At 42.2% G+C, this 27,187-nt stretch overlaps 1 protein-coding gene across 1 annotated transcript in view; it reads right to left on the reverse strand.

The window, feature by feature from the left end:
* The window catches only part of Ppp2r2b (protein phosphatase 2 regulatory subunit Bbeta), a 258,917-nt gene that overhangs the window by 68,613 nt on the left and 163,117 nt on the right, over positions 1-27,187 (reverse strand). Inside the window, exon 5 of the mRNA XM_077796682.1 lies at positions 24,778-24,890. Coding sequence (XP_077652808.1) covers positions 24,778-24,890 — 113 coding nt within the window. The remainder of the gene's footprint in view (positions 1-24,777; positions 24,891-27,187) is intronic.

Consider the following 27,187-nt stretch of genomic DNA (forward strand, 5'->3'; position numbering starts at 1 on the left):
CTGAGATAGGTAGTCAGACATTTTGGCCAAGAGAATCCTTGCCTAGCACTATCCTATGCTGCTTCTCAGCTGAATGGGTAAAAAGCAAAATGACTGATAATGTCCTACCCTGCAGGCAGCATGAACAATTGGGCATTTATCAGTGGGTATATGGATTGCAACAAGATTTTCAGAAGAAGCCATTAAAATCATATACATATCTTTTAACTTAATGAATCCTCATTTAGTGTAAACTATCCCATGAAAACATCAGTGTGTAACAATAAATGTTTGAGAACATTCATTGTAACAATGCTCGTTACAATTACATTGTATTAAAATCTAGAAACAACTTGAATATCTACGGAGAAATGATTTAATGCTATAATACACCTATACTTTATAATATCTGCAGCTATTTCAAAGATGAACTGATCCACTGGGATATTTATATTACTGAACAATTTGTATAGTATGAACTCAATTTTGTAAAAATAAAACAGAATCATATTCGTTCATACATTAATATATGTATATAGCTACACAGAGAAAGTTACAGAAGTACATGTACCAAACAAGCAACATCAGTTACCTCAGGATACTGAGGCATAATATAGTACTGTTGGACTTGTTGTTATATATCATGCATTACTTTAAAAAAAATATATATTTTTTTAGCTTTTGATGGTCCTTTATTTTATTCATTTATTTATATGCGATGCTGAGAATTGAACCCAGTGCCTCACACATGCTAGGCAAGCACTCTACCACTGAGCCACAACCCCAGCCCTCATGCATTACTTTTGTAATATAAAGAAAGAGAAGGGAATCACATACTGCTTTCCATAATGGTTGCACCAATTTGCAGTCGCACCAGCAATCCTTTCCTTATCCTCAAGGAACATCTATTGTTGTTTGTATTCTTGATAATTGCCATTCTGACTGGGGTGAGATGAAATCTCAGAGTAGTTTTGATTTGCATTTCTTTAATTGCTAAAGATGTTGAACATTTTTTTCATATATTTGTTGATCAATTTTATTTTTTCTTCTGTGAAGTGTCTGTTCAGTTCCTTAGCCCATTTATTGATTGTGTTATTTGTTTTTTATTGTATTTCCTCTTTTGTGAGGTATGTGTTCAGTTCTATAACCCATTTATTTTTTTTTTTGTATTAAGTTTTTTGAGTTATTTACATATCCTGGAAATTAATGCTCTGAGGTGCAAGTGGTAAAGACTGTCTCCAATTTGGTACAACCATCATGGAAAATAGTAAAGAGATTCCTCAGAAAACTTGGAATGAAACCATTTGACCCAGCTATCCCACTCCTTGGTTTATACCCAAAGGACTTGAAGTCAGCATATTACAATGAAGCAGTCACATCAATGTTTATAGCAGTTCAACTCTCAATAGCTAAAATATGGAATCAACCTAGATACCCTTCAAAAGATGAATGAATAAAAAAGTTATATATGTATTTATATCAGAGAGTGTGTGTGTGTGTATGATGGAATATTACTCAGCCTTAAAGAAGAATGAAATTATGCCACTTGCTGGTAAACGGATGGGGCTAGAGAATATCATGCTAAGTAAAATAAGCCAATCCCCCCAAATCAAAGGCTGAATGTTTTCTCTGATATGCAGATGGTAATTCACAATAAGTAGGGGGCAGCTAAGGAAGAATATAGTTACTTTCTATTGGGTAAGGGGAGTGAAGGGAGGGGAGAAAGTATGGGGATAGAAAATAATAGTAGAATGAATCAGGCCTTATTACCCTATGTACATATATAAATATATAACTGGTGGGATTCTATCATGTACAAGAAGAATGAGAAATTATCCTCCATTTATAGAAGATGTATCAAAGTGCATTCTACTATTATAACTAATTAGAATAAATTTGAGAGAGAAACGGGGGAAGAGAGGGAGAGAGAAGAAAAGAGGGAGGGGAGAGAGGGAGGGAGGGGGGGGAGAGAGGGAGAGAGAGAGAGAGAGAGAGAGAGAGAGAGAGAGAGAGAGAGAGAGAGAGAGAGAGAGAGAGAAAGAGAGAAAGAAAGGGAAATCATCATAGCTAATGTTTCTCCAGGGTAGGATTTTGGAAACTACTCAGACTACACTAGATTCTTCTTGTGAAAATGTAAGAGCTCTAATGAGCACAGCTCCTCATGCCAGTGAGTGAGCTTAGACCTCTTTCCTGAACTGTCCACCTGTGAGCTCCTGGATCCACAGAAAGCCAGCCATGCTCTCCCTACTCACACAGCCCTTCCAGATATTTGAGGACAACTAACCCACATTGCTCCCCCTGGACAAATTGACCTACAATCTTCACACTTCAGCAACGGTCAGGACTGCTTAGCCTCTACTAATGCTTCGTTTTATTCTTCCAAAGGAGACATGTGCTTCCTGCTTATGTAGCTTAGCATGGATTTACCTTTGCAATAGTCCATATCACACTGTCAACTGAAATTCCCAGTTCATTTTGCAAACAAATTACTGTCAAGTCAAATCTCTCTCTACTTGAATGTGACTTCCCGGCTTCTCCTTCCTGGAATCTACCCCTTTCTCTTAAACCACAGGGGTAGAGAGTGACGTCTGGGAAAGCAGACGTAGTAGCTGAAATCTATTCAACTGTGGATTCTGGATAATTGGATCTTTTTTTCTGTTTAACAGAGGCTTCTCAGAGGGTGGGTGGGTGAATCAGGAACTTGGAGAAGCAGTGTCTTGAGGACTGGCTTGAGAGCGGGAGAAGCCTCGTTCCTTCCTGGCAAGGCTGAATCCGATGGTCATCATCCTGGAAAATGGACTTGTTCTAGGAAGTAGGTGGGTTAAGAGAACCCCCAAAAGGGAGGTTCTCTGGAGACAGAGCAGAAGAGTCCAAGAAACAGAGCTAAAAAGGATGGAATGAGAAAGAGAAGAAGGCATCTAAGCAAAAAAAAGATCAGGACTCTGGAGAAAAAAGATGGCACCCCTCCAGAATTAAGACTGGAAAGAAAGAGAAAAGGGCAGGAGGGGAGGTCAAATTCTAGTCTAGGTTCTTTGGGCTTCAAGGAACAGAAATCTTCTCAAATTTACTCAAAAAAAAAAAAAAAAAGGATGATTGTGGGATAAAAAATAATTACAGATTCTCAGGGCTGAAATGGAGTATGTGACATATAACAGGGACTTGGCAAGCTGTTAGGGACCTGGGAAATATGCTTTGTTTGACTGTTCCTCTGTCTCTCTCCAGGGCCACCTGGTTTCTTAAATTGCCTCTCTGTGCAGGTCTGGCCCTTTCTGCTCTCTCACCAATGACTTCATCTGTTTACCAGTCTGAGCATGGCCTCCAACGGGCCACGTCAGCCCCTGATGACACAACTCGGGGGCTCAGTGCCGTCAGAAAGGAAGGAAGGAGAAAACAGGGAGAGAAGTAAGAAGAAAGGAAGAGTGGGTCCCTCCTGTGGGTGCCGCCCTGGTCCCTTGAGTGTCCCACATTCATAACCACCACACCTCACCTTCACCTATGAGGTCCCCTTGTGCCCACATGGTCTCCACACCCCTTTCCCCAGGTCCCCCCTGATGCTGACCACTCCAGTTAACAGAGTCCTCTCCTTGTTCCAGGTATGTGCCCCTCCAGGGGAGCACAAGCGGACAGCTGTAGGAATCCCAAGGAAAATCACTAACCACTGATTCTCTCACTCCTCCTTTAACCTGACACTATTCCTCCTGGACTTGATTTATAACCAAATCCCCACTGCTTTAATTTAGACTCCTAACAGTTTACCGTTCCAGTACAGCAAAGCACAATTGGTCACTATTCCCTGGAGAGAAGCTTTATTTTGTTTGGAATGCTGTTATAATTGCCTTTCAATTTTCTTCAGGCAATGAGCTCGTTTATTTAACTGTCCCTTATAATTTCTCCCCACTTTCCTGCCCATCTTAGAAATCCTATGAGCCCTGTTCATGGCAAACTCTTATTCCTGCTCTCCCACCGGGGACTGAATCCATGGCCTTGCCAGGTAAGTGCTCTCCCACTGAGTCACACCCCCAACCCTATCATGTTCTGTTTAAAATTAGATTGTTAAACTATACTAAATGGTTAAACCATGTTAAAATAAGAGTGTGTTTTGAATGAAGTAAAATTAGGTAATTATTTCAGAATACCACACAATTCTAGGTGACTTATGACTGGTTCATGTGTCCCCCCACCCCATCCCCCACTAGGGGTTGAATCCAAGGGCACTTAACCACTGGGTCACATCTCCAGCCCTTTTAAATATTTTATTTAGAGATAGGCACTTAGCAACTCAGGGACACCCTAAGTTGCTGAGGCTGGCTTTGAACTTGCGATCCTCCTGCCTCAGCCTCCTGAGCTGCTGGGATTACAGGCATGTGCCACCATGCCCAGGTACCTGATTCAGTTTTGACAAACACTTTGACATTGTTATTCACTAAGACCCTGAGATCTTTTTCCACACTTTTACTTTGGCTGTATTTCCACATCCTCACGAATGCTTGAATGTTCTCTCCACACAAACCAGTGCTATGCTTTGTCCTTTGTCCATATCCTGTGTGTTCCCTTCAGGTTTTCAAGGTTGCTGCCTCTTTCCTTACTCATTTCTGACCTCTTCTTTGCCTTTCAGTTTTGTGAAAGGTGAGCCCATAGATTGTGGGAGCTGTAGGGAGGTGGCAGGAATGCAGTTTATAGCCTTTGAGGATGACTTGAGGACTGTAAACTCTATTAATTTTTTCTTCTTCTTAAAGGGAAGAATATGAACTGTTTTCTCCAATAGCCAAAGCTGAGGATCTCCTAGGGCTAATAGATAGGAAGAGCAAACTAATCATACAGAGGAAAAAGAGGACAAATGTGGAGTTCATTTAAAATCACTGTAGTCGAACATCAAATTACTGCACTGGACTTCCACCTATTTTACCTTCTATTATGAGCTTATTTTGCTTCTAATCTTATGTACTGAGTTGTGCACCTATGCATTTAATGTGTGAACTCAGTCATATATGCTTAGCATGAAACAGAAAAAAGAGGGCAACAAATCTAAATAATACTGACTATTGCAACTGCATCCCATTCAATGGGTAGAAGCCCTGGACTGAGTCAAGATGGGGTAGAGAATGAACTTGCTTTCTTTAGATAGACCACCTGGGTGGGTCTCAGATTGCTGAATATTTTGATGAACTGAATGGGCTCCTAAGGCTGAAAGAAGAGTATTTTTCATGAATAGCCTCTCATATATATATATATATATATATATATATATATATATATATATATATATATATATATATATATTTTTGCATAGCATTACACAATATATTTTTCTTGAAATTTTACAAACATTTCTTCTACATATTATTCTAAATAGTTTATGAAACTTATGACCTCTATAACTTTGAAGGATTATGGATTTTTTTTCAAGCATATTTTTGACCAAACCTGACTTTTACTTTTTGGGATGACTTTGAAACTTAGCTTCTTTTAAAACTGCTACTTCCTGACCTTTTTACAAACACCTACTCTTTTCTCTATGCTTTTCACACATCACCTCTTTAAACGTCACAAGAATCCTGCATGATTAGTATTATAAATATTTGACAGATTTTAAAGGACTGAGGTTCAGTGAGGTTACCTGACATGGTAAATCATGAGAGATCATTTACTTAAGATTAGCAGAGCTGGGATTGGTGAAGATTGGGACTGAAGAAGATTTAGGGTCCATCTAGACTTTAAAATATATCAAATACAAGAAAAAAAAAGATGCTTTCATACTTCTCTCTGTAGTAAGTCCAATGTCTGAAACAACCAAAAAATATCCAGTAAATTGATACTTTGCAGTTATAACATTTATTTGATAGGGAACTGTATATATTGCAATACACAGAAAATAAGTTTTGGCATTTCATGACTTGTCAAAAAAGGAAAAAAATTAAATAATTTGGAAAAAAAAGTGTGACTAATTCTAGCTGGATATAATCACCTGGAAGGACTTAGGGCTTGAGGTTGGCTCTCTGTTAAAAAAAAAAAATCAAGATTTTTAAGGACTGACAAGGGTTAAAAATATATCATCAAAGTGAGACTTTGTAAGTGATGCCATTCGAATAATTTTAAAAAGAAATAAGAATGATTTCCTCAACTTTGTGTTGCAATATTACCTAAAGCCTCATCTTGTGCCAACAGAACACACATCCCAGACTTTGGGAGACACGGTGACATGTGAAGGGGACCAGCGTGGTACCTGGATGTTGGGTGATTTGTATAGATGGATTTCAAAAGCTTATGGAAAATAAGACTTTGTGTAAAGTGAATCATTGTGTCTTAAGAACAGAAAATATTGGGTCTCTGTCCTTAGTTTGGTAAATGGGGTTTCTTCGTGTATCTTTTCATAGTTGGGAGTTGCTATGTGGTCAGTTTGAGGAGTTATTTGCGTAAACACAGACAGCTGGGGTTTCTGGCTGGCCACTCACTGCATCACTCTTTCTCCATGTGTAGCTGCAATTCCAAATCTAGTGAAGTGTGGGACTATGTCTTTCACCCTTGCTTTCCATAATCATGACAGCACCTGGCTCTGTGGGTTTGCTGTATATCACCCCATGAAGCACATTATGTGATTTGTCTCCCAGAGTCCTCACAAGCACTTATCAAGCAGATGCTGTATATGATGAGCAACTTCTTTTCTCAGAGAAGACCAAGGCCCAGCTCTGATAGGAGGTCTCATCCAACCCAGGAGGTATAAGACTGCAAGCTCTGTTTAGCCAAGAGCTGACTCCCTGCTCTGGCTTTTCTTCTTTTGTTTCACCTGCTATTGCTATTCAAATCCAATCCCCTTATCCTGGTGTGATCAGAAAAGGAGCATGTGACTCCAGTGGTGGTCTCATTCACTAGGGTTAGAAGAGAGGAAAATGTAGAGAATCAGGAGGCAGGTACACATGGGGTTGGCTGGACTGATAATTAAGTTAAATGATAAGCAAAACAAAGAGAGAGAATAAAGAGAAGATTTCACTGGAGGTTAAGAGAAAATGAACTCTTTTTTTAAACACAAAAGGAGAATGTAAGTGGTGAAGGAGGAAGCCAGGCTGGAGCTTGGCAGGGGGTAATTTATTGATCGACAAGTTAAGAATGTGCCAAAGAGAACGACACAGGGAAGGAAAATTATTTGCTGCAGTTTGCACAATGGGAGACGTCCAAGGAGACAGGAGGAGATGCAAATTTCCCAGGGGAAGGAAATTATGAAGTAAGATTCTTGTCCCCAAGTCCTCCAAAGACAAAGCATTGGCTTTACAGTTGAACAATGATCCAATCACCCAACTGTCCTTGATACTGGAACTGTTCAGGGTATGGGAAATAGGGACTCTTTCCTAAATCTTGAGAGCTTTTAGATTTGCTCAGGGAAGGGGTTCAAAAGGTTTCTGGATTCTCCTAGACAAAGGGGTAGGGTCTAGAATTGGAGGCAAAGCATACTGCTGGAGAGGGGACACCTTTAAAGACAGGGTGAGCAGGGTGTGTGTCCACACATACAGATTCACAAGGTTCATTATCTATTTCGGCAGGCTCATTATCTATTTCCATAGCAGAAACTACCAGCAGAAACTGAGATGAATAAAGACAGCTGGTGAGAATGGAAACCATGTTATGGTTTAGCATATAAACAAATAAGGGTGGCAGACAGACTCCCTTCCTATATAAGCAGTATATGCAGCTGTTCAATTTGGGTGTTCATGTAACACTTTCTTGTCAGTTTCCAAGTTCTTTAGGGACTTTCACTCAACACTTTCCCCCTACTATAATTTTTCTTCCCGAGAACTCTCTAGTTTAAATGACATTTGATTCTAGATATATTTATAGGCATGTAGATTTTTTTTTTGGTCTTGAATTATGGAAAATGAGATAAACCTATATCTTGAGTTATGACACCAAATATAGTGAAACATTTTCATTTTTAAAGGTTGCAGATTTAGGCAAGCTAAGTTTACAGATTGTTTGGAATTTCAATCTCTCAACATATATGGCACTTGCAAATGCTCATACATTTTTTTTCTTCCCCCCCAGAAGGGACCAATGCCAATAAAGCTCATCTGCCTGAGTTGTGGCTTTTTTTCCCTCCTCCTCCTCCTCCTCCTCCTCCTCCTTCTTCAGATAATCAGCAAGAATTATGCTAAGGCACAGTGTTGTTACCCAATAGAAATATAGAGCAGCATAATTCTACCCGGTCATTTGGCTTGGCATATTGTTTTTCCAGAATCTATTTTACCGCAGATGCAGGGGAGATGATTTCTAAAGGAAAGTGGTCCAATTAAGAAAAAAAAAAAAATTTCCGGAAAGTCAAATTCTTGTGTCCAATGATGTATTTGAATTTGCAAATAGTAAGTAGGCTAATAATGAGAATATGCTGGAAGAAAAATTGAGGTTATTTTCCTGGTGTTCAAGACAAACAAGAAAATATCCAAAGAACTTTGTTTTGTTTCCACATTTAAAAAAAAAAAAGTGATCTACTCAGAAGATGGTGTCTTCCCTGCCACCCCCATTGCTACTAAGAAATAAAGACAGAAACATTGGTCCTTTGGCCCAAGGGAAAATCCTAGTTCAGGCAGAGAATTCTGCATTTTTGATGGCTGATGATTGAAGACTGAGGCACAGGATCTAAAGGAAAATTTACAACCAGATTCCTGAGTTGACTTTTAATAGCATTCCGGGTAACTTGCTGTCATCATCCCAGGGGCCATGCACACAAGGACGTGGCAGAAGTGTCCACCTTATGAGAGTTATTCCTAAGCACATAACCTTTCATAGCTCAATGAGAATTTTCAAAGTTCACTGGTCTTTTGAAATCAGGCATCATTCGATAGGAATCCACTTACCTCAATTTATCTACAGAGGCTGAAATGGGTTTATTTTCTTTTATCACCTTATCTGCACTTACAGAATTGCATTCAGAATTTTTAATGAGTGTCTCTTTTAGGCCAGTGCTATGAACAATCACTAAAGAGTCTTAAATGTTGGGGTCAATGTGTCTTAGCCAATTAAATGGACCATCTGGTCAACTGAGTGTACACTCCATCCCAAAGCAGCAACTAGAGCCTCCAGGTTACCTCTGTTCTGAGCAGTCCTTATTCCCAGCTTGGGGCTAGCTTCCTGCTACTAAATGCCAGACCCTGTGTTAGTATTTTTCTCTGATAACAAATCCTAGGAGGTGAAGATTTGAATAACATTGTGCCCACTTTATTGATGACAAAATGGATACTTTGAGAGTTGAAGTAAAAAGTCCAAAGCCATACAAAGACAGAGCTGCGGTCTGAACCCAGGAGTGTTACCCCAATGCCTGTGCTATCCTGTACCCTCTCCCAGAACAGGTCTACCTGTGGGCTTCCCTCCTCAACCAGAGGATAGTGGAAATGAGCTTGCCCTACATTTCTCCTGGCAATAAGAACATATTGCTCACACATTCTGAAGAAACAGGCAATTATTTTAAGTCTCCACGTGACTTGTTCTTCAGCTCCACACCTCTCTACATACTGACTTGACACATGTTCTGGATTCATTTATGTAGAATATATTTCTCTTTTGAGTCCTAAGGCATTTTAACTGGCAGCCAATGCATTTTGGGCTGTGTTGTAATTTTGAAGATATGCTCCACTTTAAAATATACCAATGTGGGAAAGAAGAAGGATCCTCCATAATTGGCAGCAAGAGTACATGGGCTGGACAAACTCACGGGTGCTCCTTCTCAAACTCCCTTTCCAGGGCTTGGGAAAGGAGCTTACCTGTCTATGCTGGAGAATGAGCCCATTTTCTCCCCTTCATTGTTTGCTCTACACAGTAGCCCCAGGGGGGAAAAAAAAAAAACAACACCTAGTGGGTTTTTTTTTTTCTTTTTGATGGTTTGCTGTATAAGTTGTTAGTGGTTTACTCAGGGCTGGGGACCTCTCCAACTGGAATCTTCTAGGTTCTCACACTCTGTAAGCTACCTGGTTTTTTATATTGTATAAAATGCAGAATTGGGCACTGTCCAATCAATTTATGCTTTAAAATCTTTATTGAACAACTTCTGATTTGCTGTCCTTCATTTAATTTTTTTCATTTATGTGTGTGTGTGTGTGTGTGTGTGTGTGTGTGTGTGTGTGTGTGTTTTATCCCTGATAGCCTAGGCTGTGAAAAAGCAAGCTAGCCACAATTGGACCATCTTGAGATTTTTGCCCAGTGAAGGAAAGAAAGGAGAATGGCAACAATAACTACCATGATTATTATGGTGATTACACAATAGGGAAATCTAGGATCAAGCATATAACAAACATAATATCAAGCGTGCTCCCCCTTTGGAGTCTTGGAAAGCTTCTGTGGCTGCTATTGTTAGATTAGCAGTAAAAGCTGTTAGTAAATGCCAGGGAAACAAATTGTCCCTTCCTGAAGCCAGTAGGCATTTGTCTTTGTCCATTCCTCTGGGTAAGGGACTCTGTTTTCTTTGCATGGATAGCAGAGCAAATCCTGCTTTGGAGGAAAGGGGAGCTTTTTATATGGTTCTGCACTGCTAACCAAGCTCAGTCACTTCTCTCTCTCTCCGGCCCAATGCTTGTGTGGAAGATTGAGGTAGTGATTTATATGTCGTAAGCAGTTCTGACAGGTATACTCCATCTTGGCTTCCTCCGTCCCTAGGACTAATCGGAAGCTTATCTTTTCCTTTGTGTAATAGGGAGCTGTCAGGTTCTGTGACCCTCCAGACAATTCAATCACTCATGGGGAGGGATTCACCTTGGAGGGAGGACACCTTGATATTGGAGAAGCTTGGTGGAGGGCTGTGCCCTGACATGTTTCAAAACAGCCACAGTCAGAGGGCTAGAGGGCAACATGGCCAAACTGACAAAATGCCACTTGCTTTCTAAATTTAAACTCTTTGTCACCACCAGCTACTATCTAGGCATATCCAGCTTGTCTTAGCAGCTTTCCTACCTTGGTAGGTATCCTGTCTTAGTTGTAGAATATTCTCTGAGCAAAGAAGAGCTGTTCCCCAAAATGACCCAAGCAGAGAAGAGAAAGCTCGCATTGCTTCTGGGGGAGAAGTGAGTTCCTTAACAAGGCCTACAATCCATGATGTGTCCTGACCTTAATCTGTCTTGCCACCTGCATCTTGCTGGTACCATGTATTTCACTTCACTCATCTTCCAGTCCTGCTTCCTTCCCATGTTCTCCTGTGCCGCTTCCAACTCACGACCTTGGTCTATGGCATGTCCTCTGCCTGAAATGCAGATTCCTGATTCCCTACTCTACTACTTTCTTTGAGTCAAGTATTAATTGTTTAGGAAATTATTATTTTTTCTCTCTGAATGAATCAACTTCTCTCCATCATTTGCTCTTATGTACCATGCACCTCTCCTCTGTATCCTGCTATAGTGTGTTTTACATTTAAAGCATTTGATTTATGACTTATGCCTTTTCTAACCAAAAGACACTATAAGTTTCATGAGGGTAGTGATGGTGGCTTTCATATTTGCTGCTATAACTTCAGGGCCTACATAGTGCCTTTTTTGGTAGGCATTCAATAAGTTCCTGTGGAGTTATGAAAAAAAAAAGAATAATTAAGCAACCTAGGTGATCTATGTTTTTAACTGGTTTGACTGTCAAAGCAGAGCAAGGTCACATTTAATCAGGACTGGTATCACAGTCACTTGTGGGTCTAGATGCATTTAATGACTATGAGAAAGAATGAGAGTAACCTAGTGTGACTTTGTTTTGTCACTTCTGTCTCAATATTTAATCTTGTAACTTTTACACTCCTACTCTGTTATCCTCCTTGGTGATCCTAGATTTCCCCTTCAAGATACTTTTATCAGAATTTGAATTTGGAGAGAAATGACTAGAAGGCTTTCAGAAGTTTCTAAACATTCATACGCTTGGTATTGAATTAACAGGGTAATTAGATGAAGCTTTCATCTGGTGTTTGGCTGTTTGGGTATTAAATAGACAATATCCTTAAAGGACTTAATTGAATGTTTCAGAGCTCTCAATTCCTAAAAATAATGAGAAGTGGGGTCACAGTGCAGAGAAGAAAATGTTGAGAAGGAGCTCAGGTAGTTTGTGAGCACACAACATGATTGACTAAAATGTCAATCAGGGCACACAAACTTGACATGGTCACTGTTTTTAAGTAGAAGATCAAAACTCACTGGATAGTAAACCTCATGAGAACAAGAACCACATCTGCAAGTCATAACTATAAGTAAGGAAACTTCTTTGTGTAAGTGGTAGAAGAGACAGAAGCTACATTAGATAAAATATTTTTGATTGGTTAATGAGGAATTTCTGCTTAAATAAGTCTCAAAGTAAGTCAAAGCCCCTCTTGGCTTTTATAGTTAAAAAACATTGCTGGCCTACAATCCTACTACTCAAAGGTGAGGGAGGCCAGCCTGGGCTACACCCTGAGACCCCATTTCAAAAAAGAAAAGAAAAGAAAATGGTGTTTAAGAGCTAGGGGCTGCAGGGAGAGCTGTGGTCCTGCCACTTGCTAATGGAATGACCTTGCACAAACTGGTTCCTTCATAGGAGCACAGTTTCCTCATCTGCACAATGGTGATGACACTTCTAAATGCATGGGATTATGATGGAGATTTGATGGGGTTGTATGCCAAGTGCCTGGTACAATACTAGGCACTAAAAAGTCCTTGGCTAATGTTAATGAACTTGAATCACCAGAGGGAGGATCTACTAAGCATCTTCCACCATCAGATGATTGTGACCGGAAGACAGTAATAACAGAGTGGGAATGCCAGCAGAGGGTAATTCCTGTTCACAGCTCACTTCTTTCAGCATTTCCCCCAATGAAGTTGGTCTTCAAAGAGGGAAAACATCAATGTCCTCTGAATCTTTCAGGTGGAATTATCTGAATTTTGAGTGAGTGTAACAGGAAAGACACGGTCCCTGCCTTAAAGTATGAACTCACTGTGCTTCTCAATGAAACGGATCCGTGGACTGTTGGCTAGTGGTCCATGACAGGACAAAGGGGTTCAAACCAGAATCTCTGTGTGGCTTTGTTCATTAAGAAAGTCTTTCTAAGGAAAGTGGAAGTGTGGGTGGAATTACTCAATGTCTTAGAGTGACATAGCCAACTCATACTCGGGAGCAAGCTCCTTTTTTCCTTGGGGACTAGCATGAGCCAAGGGCTACAATGTAAGTGGAGTGTTCTAACAACAGTCATCATCTGAATAGAGAAGAGGGTTCTTCATGGTCAAATAAGTTTGGAAGAAAAATACTACACTGCATATTAGTGTATTAAAGGTTCCCAGGAAACCTGGAGTTAATAAACTTGTTCAAAAGTGTTTAAGCTAGAACTTTCCACATTATACAAGTGAGAAATATTTGTGACACCTTTGCTTTCAACATTTTTTTCTGGTAAGGAAAACAAGCCCATCTGATCATAGTAAACAAATCACTAAAGAATGACCTACCCTTCTCCACCCAAATATAAATCTAACCCTTCTCAGGTAAAAAATTCCTTTCCTTGTGGCTCAATGATTATAAGGAAGCCAGAGAAGGAAATGTATTTCCTGTTGAAAACAAAAAAAGTCTCCTTTAATATAAAAACACCCTATGGAAGTTTCCCTCTCACCAGTTTCTTGTTTTTATACATCAAAGAAAAGAATGTATCTTGCCACACATAGCCCATGAGGGACACATTTAAAAATCATTTTTTTCTCTGGTAAGGATTGGTATTTAAAATGCTTACATCAACACATCAGTGGAAATTTGGTTTGCAATGTACTAGGATCAAAGTGATCATGTCCTCCATTGAACTTGATTCCAAATCCATTTGTGTTAATTATTTTCTACAAGAATCTTGTGTATAATGAGCAGGGGGCCTAGAAGTCCTTGTGTGGCTTCAAACTAGTTCTTTGCATAAGCTGGTAGCAAAAAGGGATGTAGGCACATACTTTTGATCTCCTGTTAAGAAAGCCTAATTGAAAACAAACTGAAGTCTGCTCCAGTCTTTGTTTGCTTTCTCAGGTTTGTACAGCAATGCACTGCTCGGGTATCATGTGCCGTGTACATGTCAGCACATGCTGGCACATGCACACACATGCAGGTATAGTTTCAGGGGCTGGAGACTCACCTCCTTCACTTTAGCAATAATGAGCTTACACTTTAGTGTAGGAACAACATATTTGTTGCCATGCTCACAATGCAGATGGTTCCACCACAAAGATTGGAACACATTGGTATTCCCCCTTTCAGTCACCCAAACTTGCCTTGATTTTCCTTTTTTCTTTTTTGGTGGTGCTGGGTCTTGAACCTCAGTCTTCCTGCATGTAAGACAAGCACTTTACCACTGTGTGACATACCCAGTACAGCCCTTCTTCCTTGTAAAAGTATATACAGAGCTCTTGTAATGAAAAGATGGGATTAGCATATTTCTCTTTTGAGAAAAACCCATCTGGGTCATTGTGAATGAGGTTTAAATGTTGACAAAATCCTTGCTTGCCAAAATTGAGAAAGGCCAGCAACTTCCCTGTACTGGTCAGCCTTCCTGCATCCTTGAAATTCAGACCACTTGATGAAAAAGAGGAAGGACCATAGTCTGCAATAATGTCCAGCCTCCTGACTAGGGAATCTCAAGATCAATGGTACCAGAGGCTGTGGAAATATCTGGAATATATATATATATACATATATATAATTTTTTTTAAGAGAGAGAAAGAGAGAAAGAGAGAGACACAGACAGACAGACACAGAGGGACAGAGACAGACACAGAGAGAATGAATATGAATTTTTTTTTGTAGATGGACACAACACAATGCCTTTATTTTTATGTGGTGCTGAGAATTGAACCCGGGTCCCGCCTGTGCTAGGCAAGCGCTCTACCACTGAGCCACAATTTCAGCCCTATATATATTTTTTGGCATGGTTCTCTCTTGTTCTGACACCGGTGGATTCTCAGCATTGCACTGCCACTGAACATACATGTAGGGAGTGTTGTTCACTAGTTTCTAGCACATTCAAGGATGGATGGATACCTTCCAAAGGGTGTGAGAGTAAGAGAAATAGAATCCGATCCTAAACCAGGTTTAGGATTCTGATTTCATTTCCATTTATAGCTACATGGTCAATGCAGCCTAACAGACAACTTTGTTTTAGAAGAGAATATTTTATTGACAGTGAATGTTGTCTGAACCCAAGACAACTTAGGAGAGCCAAAAAGACACACTCATGGAACATAGTGTGTTGATGACCCTCATAAGAAAATGTAGTGCAATTTTGAATTTTTCATTATTTTTATCAGGCTTTTCTGGTCTCCAAATGAAAGGGTAGGAAAGGAAAAGGAAAGAAAAGGGTAAGAACTACATTGGGCTCCGATTTATGGTGAAGCATTATGCTAGATGCTTCAACGTGTTCTTTTGTTTTTACCAACCTAACCTCTGAGAAATAGAAAAGTTATTTCCATGTTACAGATGATGGCTGAAATCTGGTCAGAGATCCAGCCCTTTCCCAGAGACCCTTCCTGCACAGTGTGAAGAGCACAGACTTGGGACTCAGAATGAACACAGTTAAAAATATGACTCTGCCACTTGGTAGCTATCAACTTGGGCAAGGTCTCAGAATGAAATGCCCTCATCTGTAAAATGGGGAGATACCATGAAGCACCCACAGGGCTGTGTCGTCAGGGTGTGACGAGAATGTGTCTGCAACTTGCCTGCCAGAAGACTGGCACAGAGTACCTATTTAATAAGTGTCTGCAAAATTGTTACTGTTGGAACACAGCACACTGGGCGCAGGGGGTGAGGGGCTGCTTCCAGGATGTGACCAACGGGGAGAGGGGAAAGAACTTGGGTTGTAGAAGATATTAATGGCTCACCATCAATCACAGCCAAGCTCATCACGGAAGATCAATCTAAATCAAATCACTCTCTTAGAGCAAAGGCAGCCATATTTTGATAATAATGTGGCCCATAAATGGATCTATATAGAACCCTGCAGTGGGGCAAGGGAAGAGAATCAGGAATTGCTTAAAAATCAAACGAGAGACTCTCCAGAGCCTAGAGGTTATTATGCCAATGACTTTCAAACCCAGCTGGGCTTCAGAACTGTCTGGGCCTATCCCTGGAGATCCTGAGCCAGTCAGCTAGGGATGACTTGGGCATTCCCAGAGTCTGAGGAATACTCAGGTTTGGTAAACCATGACCTCCATCCATGTACCCTTCCAGTCTGCCTTCATCTAAGACAAAACAGACACCTGCCTGTGCCCAAGGCATCAAAAACTTCTCTGGTATCCTTGAACATTGTTCTCTGGCCCCTGCTGACTCATGTGCAGTTTGGCTTACACCGAATTTTCAGATGCAGATTTCAGGCACTCTAATTACTAACAAAGGCAAGACAGCAGCCTGGGCTTGGGAGTGTACAGACATGAATCCAAGTCCCAGCATCACCACTTATCAACCTCTAGTCTTAGGCAAGTTCCTCACTCTCTCCAGTTCCAGTGACCAAATACCTGAATTCAGGACAGCCTCTGTATCTCCATTACAGGTTAAACTGGCCAGAGTCTGAGGGTGCTCCTGGAACACAGCAAACACTGGACAGGCATTAGCTGCTCTTCTAATTCCACCTGAGCTAGTTCCTTTGGCTAATGTTGAACACAGCTAATATGTCTCCCTGAATAAGGCCCAAGGAAGTCAGTCAACAAGCAGAACAGAAACATCTACATCCCTCACTCCCCAAAAGGCAAAATGTGTCCACACACAGAGGCCTGTGTGAAGGCAAGTGCCTGAGGTTCCTGTGGAGTGTTTTCTGATCCCATAACTGAAACCCCATGACACAGATGGATACAATCAGATAATGATGGCAATCAATAACGATAACAGAAATTATTATTTATTTTCATAAACACAGAGTATGTGCGTCCTGCTGAGCTACACACATCACATGCCAGTATTCACTTTCGGGGCAGTCAATCAATGAGAGATCTCAATATCTACCCGGCCAAGGCAGGAGGGGGAAGAGGAAGCGGAGGTTGAGAAATTACCCACAGCAGAATGACACATTCACAAAGTTAATCTGATCCAGGGGGGCCATCCGGGTGCCATTGCAGGCCCTGAATATGGAATAGGCTTGATTGATTTTCCACCACAGCAGCTAAACACTCCATTGTTATTTGCAACAAATATCAGGAAAGGAAAGATGAAACCATGAAAGGATTGTATATTAAGCCCCCAGAGCAGCCATAAATCAGAAAATGAAGTCTAAAAAAAATTAAAAAATGGTTGGAAGAAGGCTGTATTTGTGTCCTGAGAGGCCTCGGTTATCAAAGCATAAACCCCAAATTAAAACCCGGGGCAGTGAAAGCTCGTCCTGACAACCAGTAATTTGTCCTGAAACTGGCTTGGGGTCACCCATCCTCCCCCGGAGTGAGTGTCAACACAGGGTCACCACAGATGTAGCAAGAAAGACTTCAGGCTGTAGGCAGAGTGCTTGATTCCTAGGATGTCACCCTCAAGCTGTGTGGTTTGACCCTGGATCAAACATCTGGACTTTCAGAACCTCCACAGTTCCTTTGAAAATGGGACTTTACATTCACAGCAATAGAAAGAAGGAAATAATAACTATGTCCCACTTGCCACCGAGTGTCCTTGGGAGCATCAAATGAGCCCCCAAGCACAAAAGTCATCTATTGCTCAAGACACATCTTGAAGACTCCTTCCTGATCCTGCACCAACACCCTTCTATGCTCTCCCTGAAGTGCCACAGAAACCTTCTGTGACATTCCTAGAGGTCACTTACCTTAACCACTGTTTCGCAAAATGGGATCCAGGGACCACCGGCACCAAAATCACCTCTCTAAACCTCTATTCACACATCTCAAAAATGGGCAGAATGCCCAAGTCACTGGATTGTGATAAAGACTTGTACATTGTATATAAAACGGCTCAGCCCCAAGTCTGTCACCAAGAGGAGCTAAATAAGTGTCTCTGCTATTATTTGTTAGCTTAAACCATATTCTGCTTCATCAGCTCTCTGAAAACAAATCAGAAGAGTTAAATAGGTTGCTCCACTAAAAGGATTGCTCATCTCAGGAAGAACTAGCTCGTGTTTTTCAGTCAATCTGTCCAATCCCATGACCTGTAAGCAATGATCCTCAAGAAGTCCCCTGGCAGAGCTGGTCAGTGCTCATGTCATTTGCCATGGTTCTTGGACTGTGGCTAGTGGGTGTCTAAATTATCATAAGTGGAATTATGAACATCATGGCCATTTTAAGAGGAAAGAGGCTGTTAGGTCTGTAGAGTCACAAGAGTGCACCGTCCCAAGCTGAGAAGAGAAGCAGTTGCCAGCAGGAAGCACATGTGAAAACATGATGTCATTTAATGGGTCCTCTAAAAACAGCAGTGCATCCCTGCATACCCACCCTGTGGCAGAGAAACCTTTGCAGCCCTCAACTTTCACCCTCCAAAACCAAGCTCGAATGTTAGGAGAACTTTGATAGAGTTCTGAGAGAATTTCACACGAAACAGCAGTGAAATTCCTCTGCTCTGAGGTCATAAATTAATATTTTCTTAGAAAGAAAAAGCTGTAGGAGATCACATTTGGAGTCAGGTAGACTAGGTTTGAATCCTAGCACTGCTATTTTGTAGCCATGAGATTTGGGGATAAACCTCTTGCTTGCTCCAAACTCAGTAGGCAATGAACAAGTGGTCTACTAGGCTGTAGTAGAGCTAGGAAAAAGGGTGGGGTAAGGATGCAAAAAATGCTCCAAACTCAGTAGGCAATGAACAAGTGGTCTACTAGGCTGTAGTAAGAGCTAGGAAAAAGGGTGGGGTAAGGACGCAAAAAATGAATGGGGGGGCCAGGTGCAGCAGCACAGTAGCTTGGGAGGCTGAGGCAGGAGGATCACGGTTCAAAGTCAGCCTCAGTAACTTAGCAAGGCACTGAGCAACCCAGTGAGACCCTGTATCTAAATAAAATATTAAAAAGGGCTGGGGATGTGACTCAGTGGTTAAGTGCCCTTGGGTTCAATCCCCAGTAAACCCTCCAACCCCGCCCCCCCCAAAAAAAAATGAACAGCATGCACTGTTTTCTAATGGGCAGGTTCTGCATGATGTGAGGGGCAAGGGTTTGGGAAGATGACCTGGAGAGAATAACAAAACCTATCGGAGAGCGTTACTGGGAGGACTCCATGATATAAAGACTTAAACTCTACCAAAGACAATAAGCACTCAGGTAACAGTGGCTATTCTTATTATTAATTATTTCTGCTGGAAGGGGTACTTGGATAAAGTCCATTAGAACATTGAACTCATTATATCTCCTTTACATTTAGGGAGACAGGTTATGACAAGCCACAGTTTGGGAGCTCACACCTTTAAGACTCTGTATTTATAACAGGTTAAGAAGCAAACTTCACCCTGGCCTAGGTTCCCAGGGTACCAGCAGCCAACCATAATGAGGAAAATAATCCCTCCAGGCTCATTCTGCAGGGAGAGATATACGAAGATTTCTCACTCCCATCCCAGGATGACTAAGGCACCTAAATACGAGTCCTCTTGCCTAGAAAGGGCTCTAAGGGCCTCTTACCCCTGGGTGTTGGCGGTGGTGGGGTGGAAACAAAGGGCCTGGGGAATCTCCCCAAGTGGAACTGTATATAGACCTCCATGCTAAGGTCAGGGGTCTGGAAACTCAAAGTATGTGAGTGACAGGGGGAGAGAGAAATTGTTATGGTTTGGATAGGAGGTGCCCCCCACCCCAAAGCTCTTGTGTTAATGCAGGAGGTGAAATGATTTTATCATAAGAGTTGAAACCTCAACAGTGGATTAATCCATTTGATGGATTACTAATTTTTTTTTTTTAAAAAAGAGAGCGAGAGAGGAGAGAGCGAGAGAGCGAGAGAGCGAGAGAGCGAGAGAGAGAGAGAGAGAGAGAGAGAATTTTTAATATTTATTTTTTAGTTCTCGGCGGACACATCTTTGTTGGTATGTGGTGCTGAGGATTGAACCGGGCCGCACGCATTCCAGGCGAGCCCGCTACTGCTTGAGCCACATCCCCAGCCCCCTGGATTACTAATTTGAATGGACTAACTGGGTGGTAATGTAGGCAGGTGGGGTGTGGCTGGGGGAAGCTGGTCACTGGAGGTGTACCTAGGGAGATCATATCTTGTCACCTTGTCTCTTCCTTCTTTTGATCTGCTTCCTGGCTACCAGGAGGTAAGCACTTTCCTTCACCAAGCTGCCATAATGTTCTGCCTCACCTCAGGCCCAGAGTTTTTGTCTTAAAACAAAACCTGGAGAGAGTTGGCTGACCTTGGACTGAAGATCTAAAACTGTGGGCTCAAAATAAACTTTTTCTCCTGTTATCGTCAGGTGTTTTGATCACAAGCATGGAAAACTGACTAACACAGAGATCCTCTGACCTGGAATAATAATGACTCTAATTATTATTTTTTTAAAAAATTCTTATCATTTATTTTTTAGTTGTAACTGGACACAATATCTTTATTTTATTTATATATTTTTATGCGGTGCTGAGGACTGAACCCAGGGCCTTGCACGTGCTAGGCGAACGCTCAACCACTGAGCCACAATCCCAGCCCCTGACACTAATTATTATGAAAACTATTTTGAATGCTCTAATGGATGTGCTTAAGAGCCCAGCCCTAGCTCTTCCCTTTCAGTCCTAGTCCTGGAATAATCAACTGAAAGACACTGGGCAAGTCACTTGCCCCCCTCAAAGCCTGGATCAGATTTAAGCATCCAAGGCTAAATGGAACTCAGCTACTGTGGTCCTCACTGTCTGTCCTGAGGAAGAATCAAGGCATTATTAGGTAAGGAACCATTTATTTTTATGTAAAGGGTGTTTTACAATGATGAGGTGTTATTAAATTACCATCATGATTATTACTTTGAATGCTATGATATTGAGCAGGGATGCTGTTTTCATAGAAGTACTTCTCATAGGCTCTTTGGGTAACAAGTGATTGAATTTGAAAGGGTATCTTCCATGAAAAAAAAATTAGCTGCATTCTTGCTTTGAAAAGCTGAGCCTCTCAGAGCTGAAACAGAACAGGTTCATTACACAGTGAGGATTAATTAGCTGTCGGGTATTATTAAATGTTCTCACTCTCAAGACCCATGTAGAACTGGAAACTGTGAAAGTGAGCGAGAGGTAATCATAGTATAGGGAGGAAAAAAGAAAAAAAGACACAATTGCTGGCAATGCAAATTTCAAGAGCAGAGCATGTTAGTAAATTATAGTCTGATTAATATCATGTCAGCTCCTTCTCTGTTTGGAGTCATTGTTCTGAATCTATGGTTTTCAGAGTTGCCATTTTTTTTCTTCTTTTACCACTGGGATCTAAAAAAGAAAGGGAGGTTGGCTTTTTCAGAGTTTGCATTGAGAGAAAGAATGTTGGGGTGTGGATGTTTACACTGAAAATGCAGGATATTTAAAGGCTCAGGAAGAGATAGGAGGTAAAATCAGATATGAGTCAAATGATTTTATGGCAAATATGTCTCCCACATTGGCATAACAGCTGCTCGCATGATTGCAAAATAACAGAGGCTCATAAAAGTGACAGTTCCAAGGGGTCTTAGAGGCGGTAGAGTCCAGTGGCCACAGACCCTCTTGCCTCAACCACCAGGGTCAATTAAAAATGTGGATTCCTTTAGACTACCCCACTGTGGATGGGTTTGGGATTTATGCATTTTTCAATCTGCTGCTTGACAACTTAAAAATAAAACCTGGAGGGAGGAAATATGATTCACTGGGTCTGGATCATGCAACTAGCTTAAGAAAATCAAAAACCAAATTGGGAATCTCTAACTCCCAGTCTCAGTGCCTACTTTGTGTTTGATTTAAAGTCTACTTCATTAGCGTCACCATCTTGCCATGGGGAGGGGTCTCTGCCCCAATGAGAACTTAAATAGGCCTTCTCTTCTCTTTACTACAGGGGTGACTTCTCCAGGGGATTAGGCCCATATCTCTGAAATCCTCCAGATGCCATGGATGACAGGAAGCCATAGTGGGCACTATAGAAGGCATCTGAGAAATCCTATGCACACAAAAAATGAGGACAAGGTAAAGTCTGGGCAGGCAGAATTTTATGAATTCAACTCTTCAGTTGCACCTCATCCATCTGTGAGAAACCCTACTTTTTTAGTCAGCTTTTTTGCTGCTGTGACTAGCAGACCCAACCAGAACAATGGTAGAGGAGGAAAAGTTTATTTGGGGGCTTGTGGTTTCAGAGGTCTCAGTCCATAGACAGCTGGTTCCATTCCTTGGGGCTGGAAATGGGAGAGTGTGGCGGAGGGAGGCAGTTCACATGATGATCAGAAAGCAGTCAGAGATCTCCACTTGCCTATACAAAAAATATGTACTCCATAGCCACACCCCAATTCCCCACCTCCTCCAGCCACACCCTACCAGCTTCAGTTACCACTCAGTTAATTCCTATTGGGATTAATTCACTGATTGGGTTAAGACTCTCACAATCCAGTCATTCCTCCTCTGAACCTTCTTGCATGGTCTCCCACATGAGCTTTCGGGGGACACCTCACATCCAAACCATAACACTCATAGTATCACCATGTCTGAGTTCCTATTGTGTGACCCACATGAGTGCTTGCCACTTATTTGAAATCTGAGAGTAGTTTGTTAATAATATAAAAAGCATGAAAAGAAATGTATGACTTTTCTCACGTATAGGCCTATCAACAGCCCTGATGTTGGTGGTGGTGGTGGTGATGGCTCTGGTGGGTGTAACCCTAAAACAGCAGCAGGAAGCTGACATCGAGTTTAGACCCCACACAGGCTAAACTCTTCATGACACACTCTCTTACTAGACCTTCACAACAGAGCTGGGGATATAGCTCAGAGTATTTTCCCAGCATGCTTGAGGCCCTGGGTTCAATCTCTAGTACCCTGGGGCGGGGGACAGAAAAAAGAGAAAGTAAAAAAGAAAAAAAGAAAGGGTGATGAATCCTCACAAAAATCCTAGGACCCGGGACTACTGTCATCCCTGTAATACAGAAAGACCTTAGAGGCACAGGGTTTCAAGTAAAATGCCCAGTCATCAGTCAAGAGAGGAATGGAGTTGGAATCCAAGACACACAGACTCAAGGTTCCTTCTCCTGCCTGCTCTACTCTGTCTCCAAACCCTTGGAGCATCAGGGTGGGTTTATGCCTTTCCTACCTAGTTGGAGAAGGTGGACTTGCAGGTCCAGAGGCAACAGAGAATCAGTGTGTGCTGGCTCAGAAGGAGCTCAGCTAAGATGAGGTACCCATTAGCAATGACAATCCCCAACAGCCTAGCACTGTGGCCAACAGTCTGTTTAAAAGCACTTGCAGAATAAACAAATGAACAAGTGAGCTAATTAGGCACCATGACCATCCAATTCCCATTTATGCTTTTAAACCCAGACTGAGGACTGCTCTTGCCCACATATGCTTTGCCATCTCCCCTTCTCAGTTTTTGGTCTTCCATAGAGCATCTGGTATCTGAAAGCATTCACTTTGCACAGTTTTAAAAGTCCCTTGGGAACATGGCTTGTTTCAACACGTGCCTGTTTTGCTGTTCACATTATGTTCCAAATTAAACTTTTCATCTAGTTCTAAACCAGTCTAAACTACAACCAGCCTATAGTCTCAGGGACTAGTGAAGCTGAGGTAGGAGGATTGGCAAGTTTGGGGCCAGCTTCAACAACTTAGCAAGGCCCTAAGCAATTTAATGAGACCCTGTCTCAAAATAAAAAAATAAAAAGGGCTGGGGATGTGGCCCAGTGGTAAAGCACCCTGGGTTCAATCCCCAGTATAAGTACACAAACAAATAAATTTAACTAAAAACATACTATATTTAGAAAGGCTTCTCTCAAAAATCTACTTATAGATATCCATTTTTAGCTATTACAGTGGGGCATGCCTGTAATTCCAGCAGCTCAGGAGGCTGAGGCAGGAGAACTGGGGGTTCAAAGCCAGCCTCAGCAATGGTGAGGCACTAGGAAATTCAGTGAGACCCTGTCTCTAATGAAATACAAAATGAGACAAGTGCCCACTGAGTTCAATCCTCAATACCAACAACAACAAATCCATTTTTACTACCATTTCCCTATGAGCCCTTTCTCAGCCGTCCCAGAACCAAATATAATTTCTTCCTCCTCTGATCAAACTGCAGTTCTCTGACATTCTCTTTCTGTATGTTTGTCTATTGAGAATGTCGTCATTTGAACAGGACAGAAACCCTCCCCTTACCAGGCTGTGCATTTCTGGAGGGCTAGAAGGAAGCTATTCCTTCTTTGGTGGGGGCACCAGCCATGGAGGAAGGACCCATCATCCTCCTTGTACTTTATTATTTTCAGAAGTCCACCAACAGTGGGAATCATGTTCACCACATGCAGATGGAGAAACTAAAAATAACTTGCACAACCAAAGCTTGTGAAGGTTAAGTGACTGTGTGAGAGTCTGGTAAGGGGCTCCATTTGCTCCCAGGCTTATTAGATTCTGCAGTTTGTGTTCTGAATCATGAGACTCCAACTTTCCACCCAGAGAGTCTCATCCCCTGTGCCCTAAGGACAGAAGGTGCTCAAGACATTTAGATAATGTGAGCAGACAGAGGCTAAGAATATGGTAACGTATGGCAGTGGCCATGTGGCGAGTCCTCGGGGACAAAAGGAAAAGCGAGGATTTGTAGTCATTAGGGCTTGGCACCTCTCCCGTTCCTCCATCTGCTACCGGAGACTGGGCGCCCTCATGCGCCCATTACAGCTGTAACCTACAGTATCAGACAACATGTGCCCAGCCCCAGGACCCTGCCCCCCCATGACCCTGGTGGCCAGAGCAGCAGCCCCACTCACCCGCAGGGTGGTGATGGTGGCAGGATCCCGGAGCCGGCCCTCCTCATCTTTCAGATTGTAGCCTTCCGGCCTCTTGTCGCGCTCACTGACTTTCCACAGCTTCACAGTTTTATCTGCAGAGGACAACCAGGCCATCAGAATTCAGAACACAAACCAGGCCATCAGAGTTACAGGGGAAAGAAAGGGGAGGAGCGTGTCAAGGAGCTTTTCTGGGGGAGGCAGGTGGGAGAGGATAGTGGGGACAGGGGAGAGACAGTGATGGAAAGAGCGGCTGCCGAGACTGACTCACGGACAGGGTGGCAGTGCACACACCTCGAGACATTTGGAGGCAGAGCTCACAGTCCCACACAAAAGCAGAGACTGTCCGGGAAAAATGGTTTCATTTTTCTTCCTGACAATGTGCTGTTAATTCTATAGCTTATGTATTGATCTGGCCCTTCCTAGCCAGCCCTCTCTGCGTCCTCAACCTTCTTACTGACCACCCTCTTCCCCTCCCTGGCTGTGCTCCTGCCCCATGGTTTCCTGGCTCTTCATTGTAAACATTAAGCCCACCCTTTCCTTGGGGCCTTTGCGCTTACTGTACCTTCTGCCCTCTTTTCCACATGATGCCTTTTTCACATGTTCCTTCACTCTGCTGTTTTGGTTCATGCTCCAATGTCAGAGAGCCTTACATAAAACCTTCATGGAAATGCTGTCCTCATCGCCATTCTCCATATACTTTCTCTTGTCCTTTTTTTTTTTTTTTTTTTTTTTAACCTATAGTACTTTTCACTACCTGACGATCGGCTAGTTGGCTGGTTGGTTATTCTGTTTTTCACTAGAATATAATATTGTTGAAGGCAAGGATTTTTTCTGTCTTGTTTATCACCAACCTTCCAGCAGCTAGAATAGTGTCAGGGCATAATAGATAATAAATACTGGATGAATGAAGGAATCCATCTCCTCTGCATAGGGCATACGCCTAGCAATACTAAGGGGAGTAAAATGGTATGGAGATGCACCGAATCACGCTCCTGACCCCTTGCCGGTCCTGTAATTCCAGCTGGAACTTTGTTATCTTTTGACTGTCCCAGGACATCACGTTACTTGGTGACTCCTGTGTATCTCCACAGCATTAAGACAAAGATGAGAACTCCAAGACCTGCAGACAGGCCAAGGCAGTGAGTGACAATGGGTAGGGGACCTGGGGAGCTGGAGGTGGGTGCCACACCTGAAGGCTTTCCATTCCTTTGGCCCTTCCCTTCACCCCTTGCAGCACTGGGGATCAAACCTGGGGCCTCACACATGGGAGGCAAGTGATCAACCACTGAGCCACACCCCAACCCTTTGGTTCTTTAAGGAGACACATTGAGTTAAACAAATCATGTCTGTGGGGCCACATGCCTCTGCATGCCTTCCTTATCACACTCTGTGTTTGTTATTTGTACTTGTTTTAACCTCTCTCCTGGAAGGCAGACACTTGTATTTGCCTCTATGGAGGAAGCTTTTGAATCTGACAACCTTGGGCCTAATCCCCACTCTAGCTCCATGTGCCCAGGTTCTAGGATTCCTGTGCAATAGGCTGCACTAGTGGTTCTGGAACAACAAACAAATAAGACCCCCACACTTGGCAGGAAAAAAAATACAGAGTCGTCCAGTTAAATGTGAGTTTCAGATAAATACATTTTTCATGTAAGTATATGCCACATATTTCAACATAACCAATGAAGACAGTTACTCTGTGCCTCAGTTTCTTTATTTTTTAAATGAAGGGAAACAGTATCTCCCTCCAGGGGCTCCTGGCAATAAATGAATAATAGCAAGCGAGTGTTTAACACAGTGCTGGTCTGCTAATAATGATCTGCAAGTAGCTGCTGTTATTGGGATTAGCAAATTAGTCAACTATTTTGCAATGACCACATGCTGCCCTGACAGCGTTAGGCTCATCCCTCAGTGATGTCTGTACTTCATACCCCCTCTCTGTACCACTGTCATGGGGGAAGCCATTCCCCTTCCCTGCCTTACTGGGATTTCCTTTTTCTTTTGCACCCTCATCTCGGGCCTCCATTCTCCTCACACTTCCCATTTCCTGCATCTTTGGGAAGACAGATCTTGCAAGGACAGGAAGTGAATTCACAGTACTACTTCCTGAAACCATCAGAAACAAATGCCTTGTCCTTGGAGGGCTTAAATGTGCCACATCGTGGGCTTTGAGCAGCAATGGGGCTACTTGAACAGATAAGTGCCCCTGTTTTCACATAGCTGAGCATCACTGGCAAGGCTGCTACAATCTGTGTGCTCTGAACAAAGCACTCACCCTGGCTGGTGATGGGCAAAAGGTGAAGAAGCCTTTTCCAGCTGTGAGCTTAATGCAGAACTTTCCATCTACATGCCAACCCCTCTGGTCCCACCCTCTCTGGATTGCTGTTGC

This window comes from Urocitellus parryii, chromosome 1, assembly GCF_045843805.1.
Source record: "Urocitellus parryii isolate mUroPar1 chromosome 1, mUroPar1.hap1, whole genome shotgun sequence".
Classification (NCBI taxonomy): Eukaryota; Metazoa; Chordata; class Mammalia; order Rodentia; family Sciuridae; genus Urocitellus; species Urocitellus parryii.